At 44.5% G+C, this 12,999-nt stretch overlaps 1 protein-coding gene across 3 annotated transcripts in view; it reads left to right on the forward strand.

Annotated features, from left to right (window-relative positions):
- The window catches only part of Rop (Syntaxin-binding protein Rop), an 81,514-nt gene that overhangs the window by 61,334 nt on the left and 7,181 nt on the right, over positions 1 to 12,999 (forward strand). For all 3 annotated transcript variants that reach the window (XM_075693864.1, XM_075693871.1, XM_075693882.1), the window contains one exon: positions 3,227 to 3,381. In XM_075693864.1, coding sequence (XP_075549979.1) covers positions 3,227 to 3,381 — 155 coding nt within the window. The remainder of the gene's footprint in view (positions 1 to 3,226; positions 3,382 to 12,999) is intronic.

Consider the following 12,999-nt stretch of genomic DNA (forward strand, 5'->3'; position numbering starts at 1 on the left):
ACAAAATATGTCAGGGCAGTTAGCATCCTGTGGACATGGTGAAAAATCTGAGCAGACGTCTACTGAAAACGTCGTGACGTGGTCATCTCCTATAGCACGCAGCGTTGCAACCGATATGCCCTGGGGTAGCACTTCCTTTGTCAGGCCAAAATTGACGATGAGGAAACATGTCCGTTTATCGGCGACGGTGACGACGGAGTGGGGCACAGTGATATTGTGCATTAAACGGACATCAGGAACAGGTGTGGCGACGTAATCACCGTCGGGCACAGGAAAAGATCACAGCAAATCGACGAAAGTCAAGGCTTTCGGCGGCAGTTCGGCACGAATATGCACGAGTAGAGGAAGTTCGAGGCAAAGGGTACCGGCAGAGCAGTTGATCAAACCTGAATGCGCCGTAAGAAAGTAGAGTCCGAGGATTAGGTCGTAGGGGCAATTGGCCAGCACTGTAAAAAGAACAGGAACGTGCCAGTCGGCGATACTTATATGGGAAGTACACATTCCAGTAACATCGAATCAATGGCCACGCGTACGGCTTGAGTAGTAGGAGGTGCGAGAACCTTCCTCTGTCAACGACGGAGGTTACAACTCATTATGGACATCTGGGCTCCAGTATCTATTAACGCCGTCAAAGGGACACCCGTCGACGTGAACATCAAGTAAGCTCTGGTTCGTTGGGAGCGTCAATGGAAGATTTCGACACGACGAAGATAATGCAGCACTACCCCCAGGAGCTGCATGGTCTAGTTTTCCGTCTGAGAGGGTCCATAATTGGTCGTCGACAAATAGCGACATGGCTGGGGGCGACAGTATCAGTTGCGGTATGTGGGAGGGGAATACAGATCGCTGTGAGGCGTAGCTGGCAGCAGCGGTCGGGCGTCAGGTCGAGAGACGGAGCAAGCAGCAGGAAAACCGAGGTTGGCAAATTCTTGCCGCACAACTGTGTGAGTGGGAGAGATCGCTGGGGCTAGTTGGTCAATGGTGGGGTCAAGTGGGCATGGATGGAACGGTGCAGGACTTGCAGCCTCGAACTCGCCGCGAACAATACGTGTGATGTGCTCATTTAAGGGTGGTGAAGCGGTAAGGTCAACGCAAGACGACGTTGCAGCCGTGTTCGGGAGCCAGGAGAACTGTGGAATGATGCGGCGGCTTTTGGCGAGCTCAAAGTGGCGCCATTCCTTGACAATGACGTCAATGGTGGACACATTGTTGAATACCAAGTTGAACGCGTCGTCCGCGATCCCTTTGAGTACGTGGCCGACTTTGTCAACCTCTGCCATTTTCTCGTCGACTTTCCGGCAAAGAGCGAGCACGTCTTGTATGTACGAGACATACGATTCAGTAGAAGACTGAACTCTGCTAGCAAGCTCTTTTCTAGCTGCCAGCTGCCGACTGGTAGGATTTCCAAAGTGGTCGCTGGTAGGATTTCCAAAGTGTTTCATGCCCACGAGTGCAGACAAAAGGAATCGAAAAGGCACAATTTTTGTTGGGTGTGTTCACCACAACCATTATAAAGGCTAGAAATAATAAAGCCAAGGCAAGTTTTGTTGTAGCTTTTGCTTTTCATGGAAGTGCAGAAAGTGATGGGAGGAATGAAATGGGGGCATCTGCTTAAGAATCTGTTTGGTGCGTGCAGACCACTTGGTGTGTCTTGAAGAGTCGTTCGCATAGCATTCGACAGATAAGCGCAATCATCATTAGCTAGACTTGGCACATGACATATCGCTGCGGCAAGTTCGGGGTACGATCATTACACGGGAAAGAAAAAAATTGAATTTTGACAACAAGATTCAGGGGTGCGATCATTATGCAAGTAAATATGGTAACTTGCGATCATGGTATTGTAGTCATCATGCGACGCATATTGTTAGTTGGTCACAGTCGGGAATTGATGATCCAGGCAGCCTGAAGCAGGGCTGCTTCATGTTTAGAAGCCTTTGTGAAAATTACAGCATCCGTATTTTGCAGTAAAATGCGGGTCAGTAACTACAAGAGATTTGAAAGTGTCATGTCTCCTGACACCCGTCTATTCTGAAAATTGCCGAGTTGTTTGGTTAGCATGGGCCCTCTGCAGCAAGTGGCACGTGTAACGACAGCGTAGGTGAGCCTCAGCTATGACTGGCCATGGTCATCTGGTGTTGAGCCATCGAGCATTGATGAGACACTCTCCCTATGTCTGTAATTATCCGCCAACTTCGTTCTTGACGCCTTTTATGCATGTACCCCCCTCCCCCCTCCTACTATCCATCACGCCACTCCTCTTCTTAAAATTCCTTTCCGTTAGTCACTAACTCTTCAACACTCACAAGGTTGATGAACGGTGCGGTCTCCTCTAACATTCCTATATTTCTGTTTCTGCATGGATTTCGAGGTCATTCACCTACCTGCCTCCCACCTGTTTGTTGTCGCTGTTTCTTAGCTTCCCTGGCCCAGCACCCCTGTCTTTGATATATGTTGCCATGCGCAAATCAGCATTCTGTAGGTGTTCCTTTCTTGCCTCGTTTTCATTCTTACCAGCATGTACAAACTAGCCTAACAGCAAGCTCTTCTCAAGTTTATTAACATAATGAAAGTCAGAAACAAGGGAAAGAAGGTAAAAGGGGGAAAGGGGTCTTATGCGCTTCCTAGACAAGCAAGTTGCAATATTTTCGAAATGCTTTTCCATCGCGCAACGTGGTTGATGACTTGGTCAAGTACCAGAAATGGCTCTTCGACGACACAAAGGCTTGGTGGGGAGTAACAATGCTTTCAAGTTCTATGCACGCGCTCGTCCCATCTTTATATGTGTGTGGATTTTTAGTGCTGATCCCCCCTCAGCATTTATGGTCAAAACAACCTGGAATGAGGTAGAGGCACGCCATGAGTGGGGCCTCAATGTTCTGTGCATGGGAGAGGGGTTCACTCCCATGACAACCCCCCCCCCCCTCCTGCGAGGGCTAGTGGACTGCCACTAGCTCTCGCCTTGCTTTCACACTCAAGCCTGCCTTTCATCCACATCGCTCTTTTGGAGCCCACCTCCTGAAACTTTCTGTTCTGTGGGAAAGGGGGGAAGGGCGGGGGGTCGTCAGAACATTTGGGGGGGGGGTGTTCAACCCCCCTCCTCAGCCTATATCTATATCTCCCTAGATATGAGTTTATTATGTACGGTCTTGAATATACCTCTGTATGTTGTGCATGAATGCAAAGATGTAATGTGTGTATAAGCGAGCACCTTTTGTGTTTACAGTCAGCGCTATGGCCACTGGCACAAGGATAAGAACACACCTAATGTCAAGAATGTGCCTCGCCTGATTGTCTTCGTCATTGGCGGCATGACGTACTCGGAAATGCGCTGTGCATATGAAGTCACCAAGGAGGTGAAGAACTGGGAGGTTATCATTGGTAAGCTTTGTGGATTCTCATTGCCAGTCATGAACTTTGCATTTGTTGCAGTATTTCATTCTTTGCTGTGGTGTAGGACTATAACATGTTGGCTATTTATGCTATATTAATAGCTGTTCACTTGCTCATTCTGTCTTGCTTTTTCTGTTTTTTTCTATTGGCTATATCTAACCTAAATCAACTGCACATTAAATTTGATCATCAGAGCATTGATGATAGCAGCTGTGGTTGATTTGCTACAGCTGGACACTGCAGTTGCACAATTTCACGCTGAACTGACGCTGTGAACAAGGCACAGCACTTTGAACATGTTTTCTAATGGGAAGCATTGTGTGCTACACTGCATGAGTGCATCAACAGAATTTGCCCTGTTCATTGAGAATTCAGTATTAGACTTACTGGAGGTGATCTGTTGTAAATGGTGAAGATTCACTTTAGTAGCACAAGTTCATAACACTGCAGTATTGATTTCACTTCATTACCACGCCAAGTTGGCGCAACACTTTCTCACAAGAAGTGTTGCCAGTTGTTGCCGCCCACTAGAACCTGCCAAGTATTTTTGTGAATCTACTAAAGATCCATTAAAAACATTTTAAAGAGAAATAGGGTATAATGTAATAAGAAGAAATTTTTAGGTAACACAAAAGCAATTACTATGATAATAAAACGGCAAATGCTGGGTAATTGGTGCATCTAAAAGCTCTAAAATTATATGGTGTGGCACATATTTACAACAATCATGAAGTGATTGTGGAATGCTTGTTAAACATTTGTTTTGCGATTTGAGAAATGCTGGAAGAAATATCAGCAAGCTAGCATTTCAGCTTAACTTTTATTGCCTACGTTTTTACAGACAGCAGGGTAATATCATAAGCAATCTCGAAGATATAGTAAAAGAAGCGGAAGAATTTTATACTGACCTGTACAATACCCAGATGAGTCAGGATACCTCCATTAGAAACAGTAATGAACAGGATACAGAAACTCCTCCTATAACTAGCGATGAGGTCAGAAGGGCCTTGCAAGACATGAAACGAGGAAGAGCGGCAGGAGAAGATGGAATAACAGTCTATTTAGTCGAAGATGGAGGAGACATACTGCTTGGAAAACTGGCGACTCTTTATACAAAGTTTCTATCAACTGCAAGGGTCCCAGAAAACTGGAAGAATGCAAACATTATACTAACCCATAAAAAGGGAGATGTTAAAGAATTGAAAAATTATAGGTCCATTAGCTTACTCCCAGTATCATATACAATAGTCTCCAATAGAATAAGTTCAACCCTGGACTTCAGTCAACCAAGGGAGCAGGCTGACTTCAGGAAGGGATACTATAGAATAGATCATATCCATGTCATTAATCAGTTTATCGAGAAATCCGCAGAGTACAATAAGCCTCTCTATATGGCTTTCATAGATTACAAAAAGGCATTTGATTCAGTAGAGATACCAGCAGTCATAGAGGCATTACGTAATCAAGGAGTACAGAACGCTCACGTAAATACCTTGGAAAATATCTACAGAGGTTCTACTGCTACCTTAATTCTACACAAGAAAAGCAGGAAAATACCTATAAAGAAAGGGGTCAGACAGGGAGACACAATCTCTCCAATGCTATTCACTGCGTGCTTGGAAGAAGTATTCAAGCTATTAAACTGTGAAGGCTTAGAAGTAAGGATCGGCAGCGAATATCTCAGCAACCTTCGGTTTGCCGATGACATTGTTCTATTCAGCAACACTGCAGGCAAGTTACAACAAATGATTGAGGACCTTAACAGAGAGAGTGTAAGAGTGGGGTTGAAGATTAATATGCAGAAGACAAAGATAATGATAAATAGCCGGGCAAAGGAACAAGAGTTCAGGATTGCCAGTCAGCCTCTAGAGTCTGTGAAGGAGTACGTTTACCTAGGTCAATTAATCACACGGAACTGTGATCATGAGAAGGAAATTCATAGAAGAATAAAAATGGGTTCGATTGCATACAGCAGACATCGTCAGCTCCTGACTGAAAGCTTACCATTATCATTGAAAAGGAATGTGTGCAATCAGTGCATTTTACCAGTGCTGACATATGGGGCAGAGACTTGGAGACCAACAAAGAAGCTTGAGAACAAGTTAAGGACTGCGCAAAGAGCAATGAAACGAAGAATTCTAAGCATAACGTTAAGAGACAGAAAGTCGTTTGGATCAGAGAGCAAACGGGTATAGACGATATTCTAATTGACATCAATAGAAAAAAATGGAGCTGGGCAGGTCATGTAATGCGCCGGTTAGATAACCGTTGGACCATTAGGGTTACAGAATGGATACCAAGAGAAGGGAAACGCAGTTAGTCGAAGACGGCAGAAGACTAGGTGGAGTGATGAAATTAGGAAATTCGCAGGCGCTAGTTGGAATCGGTTGGCACAGGATAGGGGTAATTGGAGATCACAGGGAGAGGCCTTCGTCCTGCAGTGGACATAGAACGGGCTGATGATAATGATGACTGAACAAAAAGAAAATAAATCTTTTCTCTTTGCATGAACAAAATGCATCTGGGTTACAGCTAAGGCCTAAAAAGAATTACCTTCCCAAATAACGCACACTATAAACGATACTTGTAGTGTTTAACTATGTCTTGGAAAGGCCCAGTATACTGACACAATTCTCTATCGAGCCTTGCCTTACTAAAATGCTAACGGATGACAGCATTTACAGAATTAGCACACCTTCATCCTGTTCTGCCACAGGAGTTGGTATCTGCACAGAGCACCGTGCATTTGACTACTCAAGAGTTGACTGCCGAGTTGGCACTGCATAGACTTTGGTTCTGTCTTTGAACAGAACACTTTACGGAAGTCTGCACTCCAAGGATCACAGACTTTGCCCTTTTGAGTCCAGCGTAGGTACAATACTGCTGACTTGTGCCTGTAGCCAGGTTTGCGGGAAAGTGGAATTAACTGCCAAGAATCATTCAAAAGAACCTGTTAGAAAATCCACTATACACAGTACAATCTCAATAAACAGAAATCGTTTTAACAGAACTGCCTCTTAAACGGAACACCATCCTCATAGTTGATTGGTTTTGTATTCATGCTATTGTATTCATCTTTGTCTCTCAGTAAATAGAACTCCTTACAGACGGAGCCAATTTTCCTGGTCCGTTGACGTTCTGTTTAAAGAGAGTTCACTGTACTACTACTACTGGTAACTAAGTGCTAACTGCTCACTACTACTACTACTAGACGTACATGTAGTAGAAAATTTCCTAAGGTGGCAACACTGCTGTCACAAGCTGCGCCAGTTAACTCTTGTGCTCTCTTGCACACCCATTAGCCAAGAACATTCAAGAAGCAGTTCGGGGGACCACTTGGCATGTAGTGCTTCCAGTCCACTATTACCATGTATGGTCTTGTCCTCAAATGGTGTCAGGAGGCCTGACATGTAGAATAGCTCTCTGCATGATCAATACAATGCAGCATTACTACTTGTTACTGGGATGTAAAAGGCATGAAACTATGTGAAGAAAAACGACAGAAAAAGAAAGAGCACAAGGCAGTACAGTCACAGTGAAACCAGGGGCTGTATTACTCAGCCACTTCAGCACAATATTAACATCCAGCACAATGGCCTCGCTGTAGTGTGCACTTCTTGGCATCACATTTCCGTTGCCTGTCCTCACTGTGTACTCGGCAACCACATGACATGAAAACACAGGTGGGAAGGGTATCCCCAGATGTTTCCTGTTGTTGTGCCCACTTCATCCAATTCTTGGCTATTATTTCATGTTGAAAATGATTGAGAATACAGCCTCAAGCCTGAAAGCTGAGACACAGTACTCATAGTCATGGTGTCAGCCATCTTCTGAGCCTGTCTTCTGTACCATACAGATTAGTGCTGTACCATTCAGAGTAGTGCTGGTTTATTATTCTACAGCAAGCACAATCAAAGTGCATGTATATTTCAAACTGCACTATAGTCCACTTTTGGTTTCATTTTGCCTTGTTGGTAGAAATATGAAGACATTACAGATTTGAGGAAATTGCCATGCACTGAAAGCACACAATTGAGTATTGCTGCTGATTTGCGCAAGTGTAGTGCCTTATGCCAGCAACCAGGAGTGTGCAAATGCACTCATTTAGTGTTATGATTAGTTTGAGCGAGCAAGTATGAAAGAAAAGTTTTTTTTTATACCTCTGGAACACCTGCAGGCACTCTTAAAGGGGCCCTGAACCACATTTTTATGAAGCCTCAAAAACGCCTTTAAACATGTATGGTAACTCCCAGAAATATATTACCAAAATAATTTTTGAAGACCTAGTACGAGTGTAGATGCTTTGAGCGCAGTATTTACCTTCCCCATTCCTATATTCCGAAGGAGCGGGGGAGCGCCAGTGGCCATAGAGTGGTGATACTCTGCACTCTGCCTACGGTGTTACGGCGAGTGGGCTCGTTGTGGCACCCTGTGGCGACCACGGTATTTACGGTACACAGCTGATATCGCTACATGTGGTTACCCGCATATGTAAGTGCACAGCAGGGCTGGAGTGCGCGCTCGCGTGCTCCACCCTGGCTGCGCTACGGGGTGTGGACTGGATTTGTCCTGCATGTATAGTAGGCAAATCCAAATTGTGCGCTACGTAGCGCTCGCTACGAAGCTCAGTATGAAGCACATCTAGCCAGGAGGAACTGAAAGTGAGCGTGCAGTGCTACGAGGCGTGGCAAGCATAATGTACATGTGTTCTGAGCTTGTTTGCATATTTCGAGGCTAGTTGAGTGTTCCAGACTAATATAAATTAGTGAGAGCAGACTGCTACAATACCCTGATGAGCAGTTTGGCCAAAGTTTAATTTCTATGGCTGTGGCCAAGTGTGAGCAGACGATAGTCTGCTCACGCTTCTTTATTGAATTCAGCTATTGGCCAATAGCAGCCGTGTATGATAGTCTGCTATATGGCAAGATATAGCAGCTCCGAAAAAGGTGAGGAGAAGGCTTCTGTTGGAAAGAGACAGTTTAAGAAAAAGGTGTCTTCGCACTCTGCTGCGAGCCCCACGTGCCATGCATGAGTGCAAAATTTGGATGAGATGTTCACAGCCGCGTATGCTATCTGCAAATGTGTTTCTTCACCTAGCTCGAGAGTTGGTTCAAGGCCCCTTTAACAGAGATTAAACATTAGCACCTGCCAGTGCTCGTATCAAGAACTACCCTTGCCTCAGAGTCATGAAAGTGCTGGACTTCGAGCCCTCATGATTTCAGCTTAGTGGTGAAGTATTATGCCCACAGCAGTTCAACATTGTTGCTTGTGAGGCATGAATTAATTTGCACATAAACATTTCTTTGTTGAGAGTATTAAAAGATGAAAAAATGCACATTGGATACAATGGATGCCTTGCATTGTATAGGAGAGTGAGGAGCCATTGATTCTAAATGCAGGAAATCGCGTTGAAGGGTACTGACAAGGCATGTATGAGGGCGAGTCAAATGAAAGTGAGCCAACCAACTTTGTGCAATAATGGTAATAATGGTAATGCAATAACATAGGCATCTCTCATCTACAAAAGTTACACGCAGGTATAAGGACAAATGTTCTTTAAAGGGCCCCTCACCAGGTCTGGCCATTTTGAGCTGACAAGTGCAGAGCATACATTGTGCAATAATGATCGTGTCTGCAAAGTATTACATCGCTACGCACCGCGGAAGGATCTGAAATTTCAAACCGAATGCCATTTTTCCTTCTCCTTGTGGCCGCCACACTCCAAGCCAGACGGTGATGTAGTCGTGTCCGCAGTGCGACGTCGCTCGTGGTGACACGTGACTTCGAGAATTATTCAAGACATCTGCTATCTGTGCAATCTGTTGCTTGAATTGATGAATTGAAGTTTAGAGAAATAATAAAACACACAAACGGAATGTCTGCATGTTTTTTGTTTTACTTCGCACTGAAGCAAGAGATGTACTTCAGCTTCGTCTGCTTGTTCCCACGGTCGTACAGTCACGTGCACAGGTACCAAAACTGTGCCGTTTTCTACCGTGTTCTAGCGCGCGGTCATGCTCTGCGGTCTGCTTGTTCTGCCTCAGTATTCGTGTAGCACTGAATTATACCACTAGTCATGTTTTCTTGTGCACAACGTGCAAAATCGTGCGCTGCGCGAACGAGACACCAGCGCGCACGCGATGCTGTCAACGGAAGTGCGTAGTGCTGAAAAAAAAATGAAGGTTGGGCCTGTGACGTAGGCATCACGCAATCTTTGAGGTCCAGTATGGGAGAATGCAGGGAAGGAATTTCGCTTGCCTAGGCTAGACGGGCTGAGTGGGGAGAGCTCCTTGCTTGGCAGTGGAGCCCGCCTGCTGAAATCATGAATTCGCAGCACTGAAATATTTCTATCTCTGCTATTAATGAGCCGATTTGAAAAATTTTCGCTGCAGCATGCTCCCTAGAGGATACATAACTTCCAGCGTATAACCAAATTTGCTATGGGGCCAGGTGAGGGGCCCTTTAATGCCCTCATATACACTGGGTTTAACATGGTTGCGTGACATAATAGACCCTCCAAAAGTTCAACAGCATGGTGTCGTGAGGCTTTTGACAGCTGAAGGTGTTTCCCCAAAAGAAATTAGTCGCCGTATGGCTGCCGTGTACGCTGAACATTGCATTTCATTGGCCACTCTGAAGTGTTGGAGCAAATGGTTTAAAGAAGGACGTGAAAGTTGCAAAGATGATCCAAGACAGGGCCAAAGTCGCCATGCAATCATTCCAATACAATTGAAAAGGTTGATGAGTTGATTAGACAAGAATGGAGGATAAGCTTTGATGAACTGGCAGAGTGTGTGAACATCAGTCACGGTTCGGGTCACACCATAATTCATGACCATCTCTGTTATCGGCTCTTGTGTGCGCAATAGATGCCCAAGAGTTTGAACCACCGCCTGAAGATGGAGAAGTTCAGCACTGCCTTGACTCATCTGATCCAGTATCACAATGAGGGTGATGATTTCTTGTCTGCAATTGTGACCGGGAACGAATCATGGTGCCACTAATATGAGCCTGAAGCATGACGACAAAGCTTACATTGGAAACATTTGAATGCACCACCCTAACGAAAGCAAAGGCCGTCATTTCTGCCATAAAGGGGCTGTTGACTTATTTTTTTAGATCGTCAGGGGCTATTACTGATCGAATTTGCTAAACCTGGAGAGACTATAAATCGTTTCCGATATTGTGAAATGCTGGATCGGCTGCTGGTTGCAATCAAGAACAAATGATGTGGAAAATTGACGAATGGGGTCATGTTGCGCCACGACAATGCCCTTCCCCACATCGCTGATGTGGTTAACACAAAACTGGCAAAGTTCAAGTGGGAAACGCTGCAATATCATATGCCGTACAGCCCAGACCTGTCGCCTTGCAACTTCTACATTTTCAGGCAATTGAAAAAACGGCTCAAGGGAACCAGATTCATGTCGGACGTTGATGTGAAAAAGTCAGTTACAGACTTTTTGAAGCAGTAACCCGTGGAGTTTTCCGAGATGGGAATTACGCCACTTGTTAGACAGTTGGACAAATGTCTGAATGCTTGTGTAGGCTACTTTTAAATGAAGTACCCCGTTTGGGCATATTTGCATTGGCTCACTTTCATTTGACGCTCTCTTGTAGTTCATTTCTAGCCAACAAAAACCTGACAAGATAGGCACAAAAAGTGAGTCGATATGCTTCTGCATATTTGAACAAAAAGGAGTACATAAATTACTTTAGTCATTTGACCCAATATGTTTGAGCCATGCATAAGGAGGTGCACATAGAAAAAACTTTTACTGAAATTTTGATTAATTGAAATGGTGTTTGCTATTATGGCATATTGTGACTGGGAATACTTCACTAGTGCACGCTGAAGAATGCCATAAGTAAGGGTTGCAAGATTTTCAGAGCCATCAGACTTAGACACCAAAGTTTAAGAACGAGAGCTGAAAATATTCGTGTGTGCATTGTTGAACGGCATTTTGTTCTTTTGCTGTATATGCACCATCAGGGACAAAATTTTACGGACCACAGTTATCATGACAAAAATTGTATATGGCTGCTGTGCATGTGTGCAGCATAAAATAAGGAGCTGAATCCTCTAATATAGTACACCTCTCAACTTCAAGCTGTGTGGCTTGGTGCTATTACACCCAACTTTTGTGCCCGATAGTATATATATGTTTACGTGGGGGGACACTGAAGGAAATAACTTAAAGGGACACTAAAGAGAGGAAAGTAAAGCTTAGCTGCATTAATAAATTACACTTCCACAGTAGCAACATTGCTACTCTTACCATGAGGGGAGGCTTGGTAAACCAGAGGAAAAGACACAAAAATGAAAAAAATTTGTGGGGCCGTAACATCCATATGGCGATGGATTACCAGCGAAGCTGTTTAGGCTGCATACATGGGCTGCATGCATGGGCTGCACACATGGGCTGCATATACTATGAAATTGCATATATAATGAAATTATTGTTCTGCCCTTCGCGCTTCCAAAGATAAGTACTTTTTGCATGACTTACCGCCTCTCCTTAAATCTAATCCCAAGAAGTTTTGGCATGTTATATAAGATTGCTAGTCATAACGTTATGAGACAAAAAGAGAGCAGTTTGGATCAGTGAGCAAACGGGTATAAACTATACTCTAATTGACATCAAGAGAAAGAAATGGAGCTGGGCAGGTCATGTAATGCGCCGGTTAGATAACTGTTGGACCATTAGGGTTACAGAATGGGTACCAAGAGAAGGGAAATGCTAGGTGGAGCGATAATTAGCGAATTCGCTGGCGCTAGTTGGAATTGGTTGGCGCAGGACAGGGGTAATTAGAGATCGCAGGGAGAGGCCTTCACCCTACCGTGGACATAAAAGAGGCTGATGATGATCTCCCGACAATACTACCAACCATATTCCATTGTGTAGTGATGATCACGCAACACTTTCGGACAGTGAATGTCCCCATGTGTTTAATAGATATTTTGCATCCATATTCACAAGGGAAGATGATTCCAACATACCCATTGTTCCTGATCATGAATATCAGTATGTGGCTCCTATTACCATCTCCTCTGAAGGAGTCGCTCATCTTATAGCAAACATGAAGCTATCAACAAGCGCTGGTGTTGATAACATTAGCTCTAAAATTTTGCAAAACACTGCAGCGATCTCTAGTGACATTTTATGCCTCATCTTCCAGCAATCATTATCATCTGGCTTGCTCTCTACAGACTGGAAAATCGCAAAGATTACCCCCATGTTTAAAAACGGAAACATAAATTCATCGGAAGATTACTGCCCCATTTCGCTAACATGCATTTGCTGCAAATTATTCGAGCACATTACTGCTTCTCACATATACAGTCACCTGGATGGATGGATGGAAAACTTTATTTGGTCCTGCAAGTAGTGATAATTAACCACTAAGCGGGCCGCTCCCACGTCGGGACTGGAAGGCCAAGCCTCACGGCCACGTCGTGAGCCTGCTGGACAGCCCAGAATTGTTCATCCAGGTCCGGGCTGCGAAGTGCAGCCTCCCACCTGGATGCGTCCTTGATCGCCGAGTCTTCAATTCTTTCGCAAGACCAGAGCATGTGTTCGAGCGTGCCTAAAGCACCACAATCTT

This window comes from Dermacentor variabilis, chromosome 1 (assembly GCF_050947875.1).
Source record: "Dermacentor variabilis isolate Ectoservices chromosome 1, ASM5094787v1, whole genome shotgun sequence".
In the NCBI taxonomy this organism is placed as follows: Eukaryota; Metazoa; Arthropoda; class Arachnida; order Ixodida; family Ixodidae; genus Dermacentor; species Dermacentor variabilis.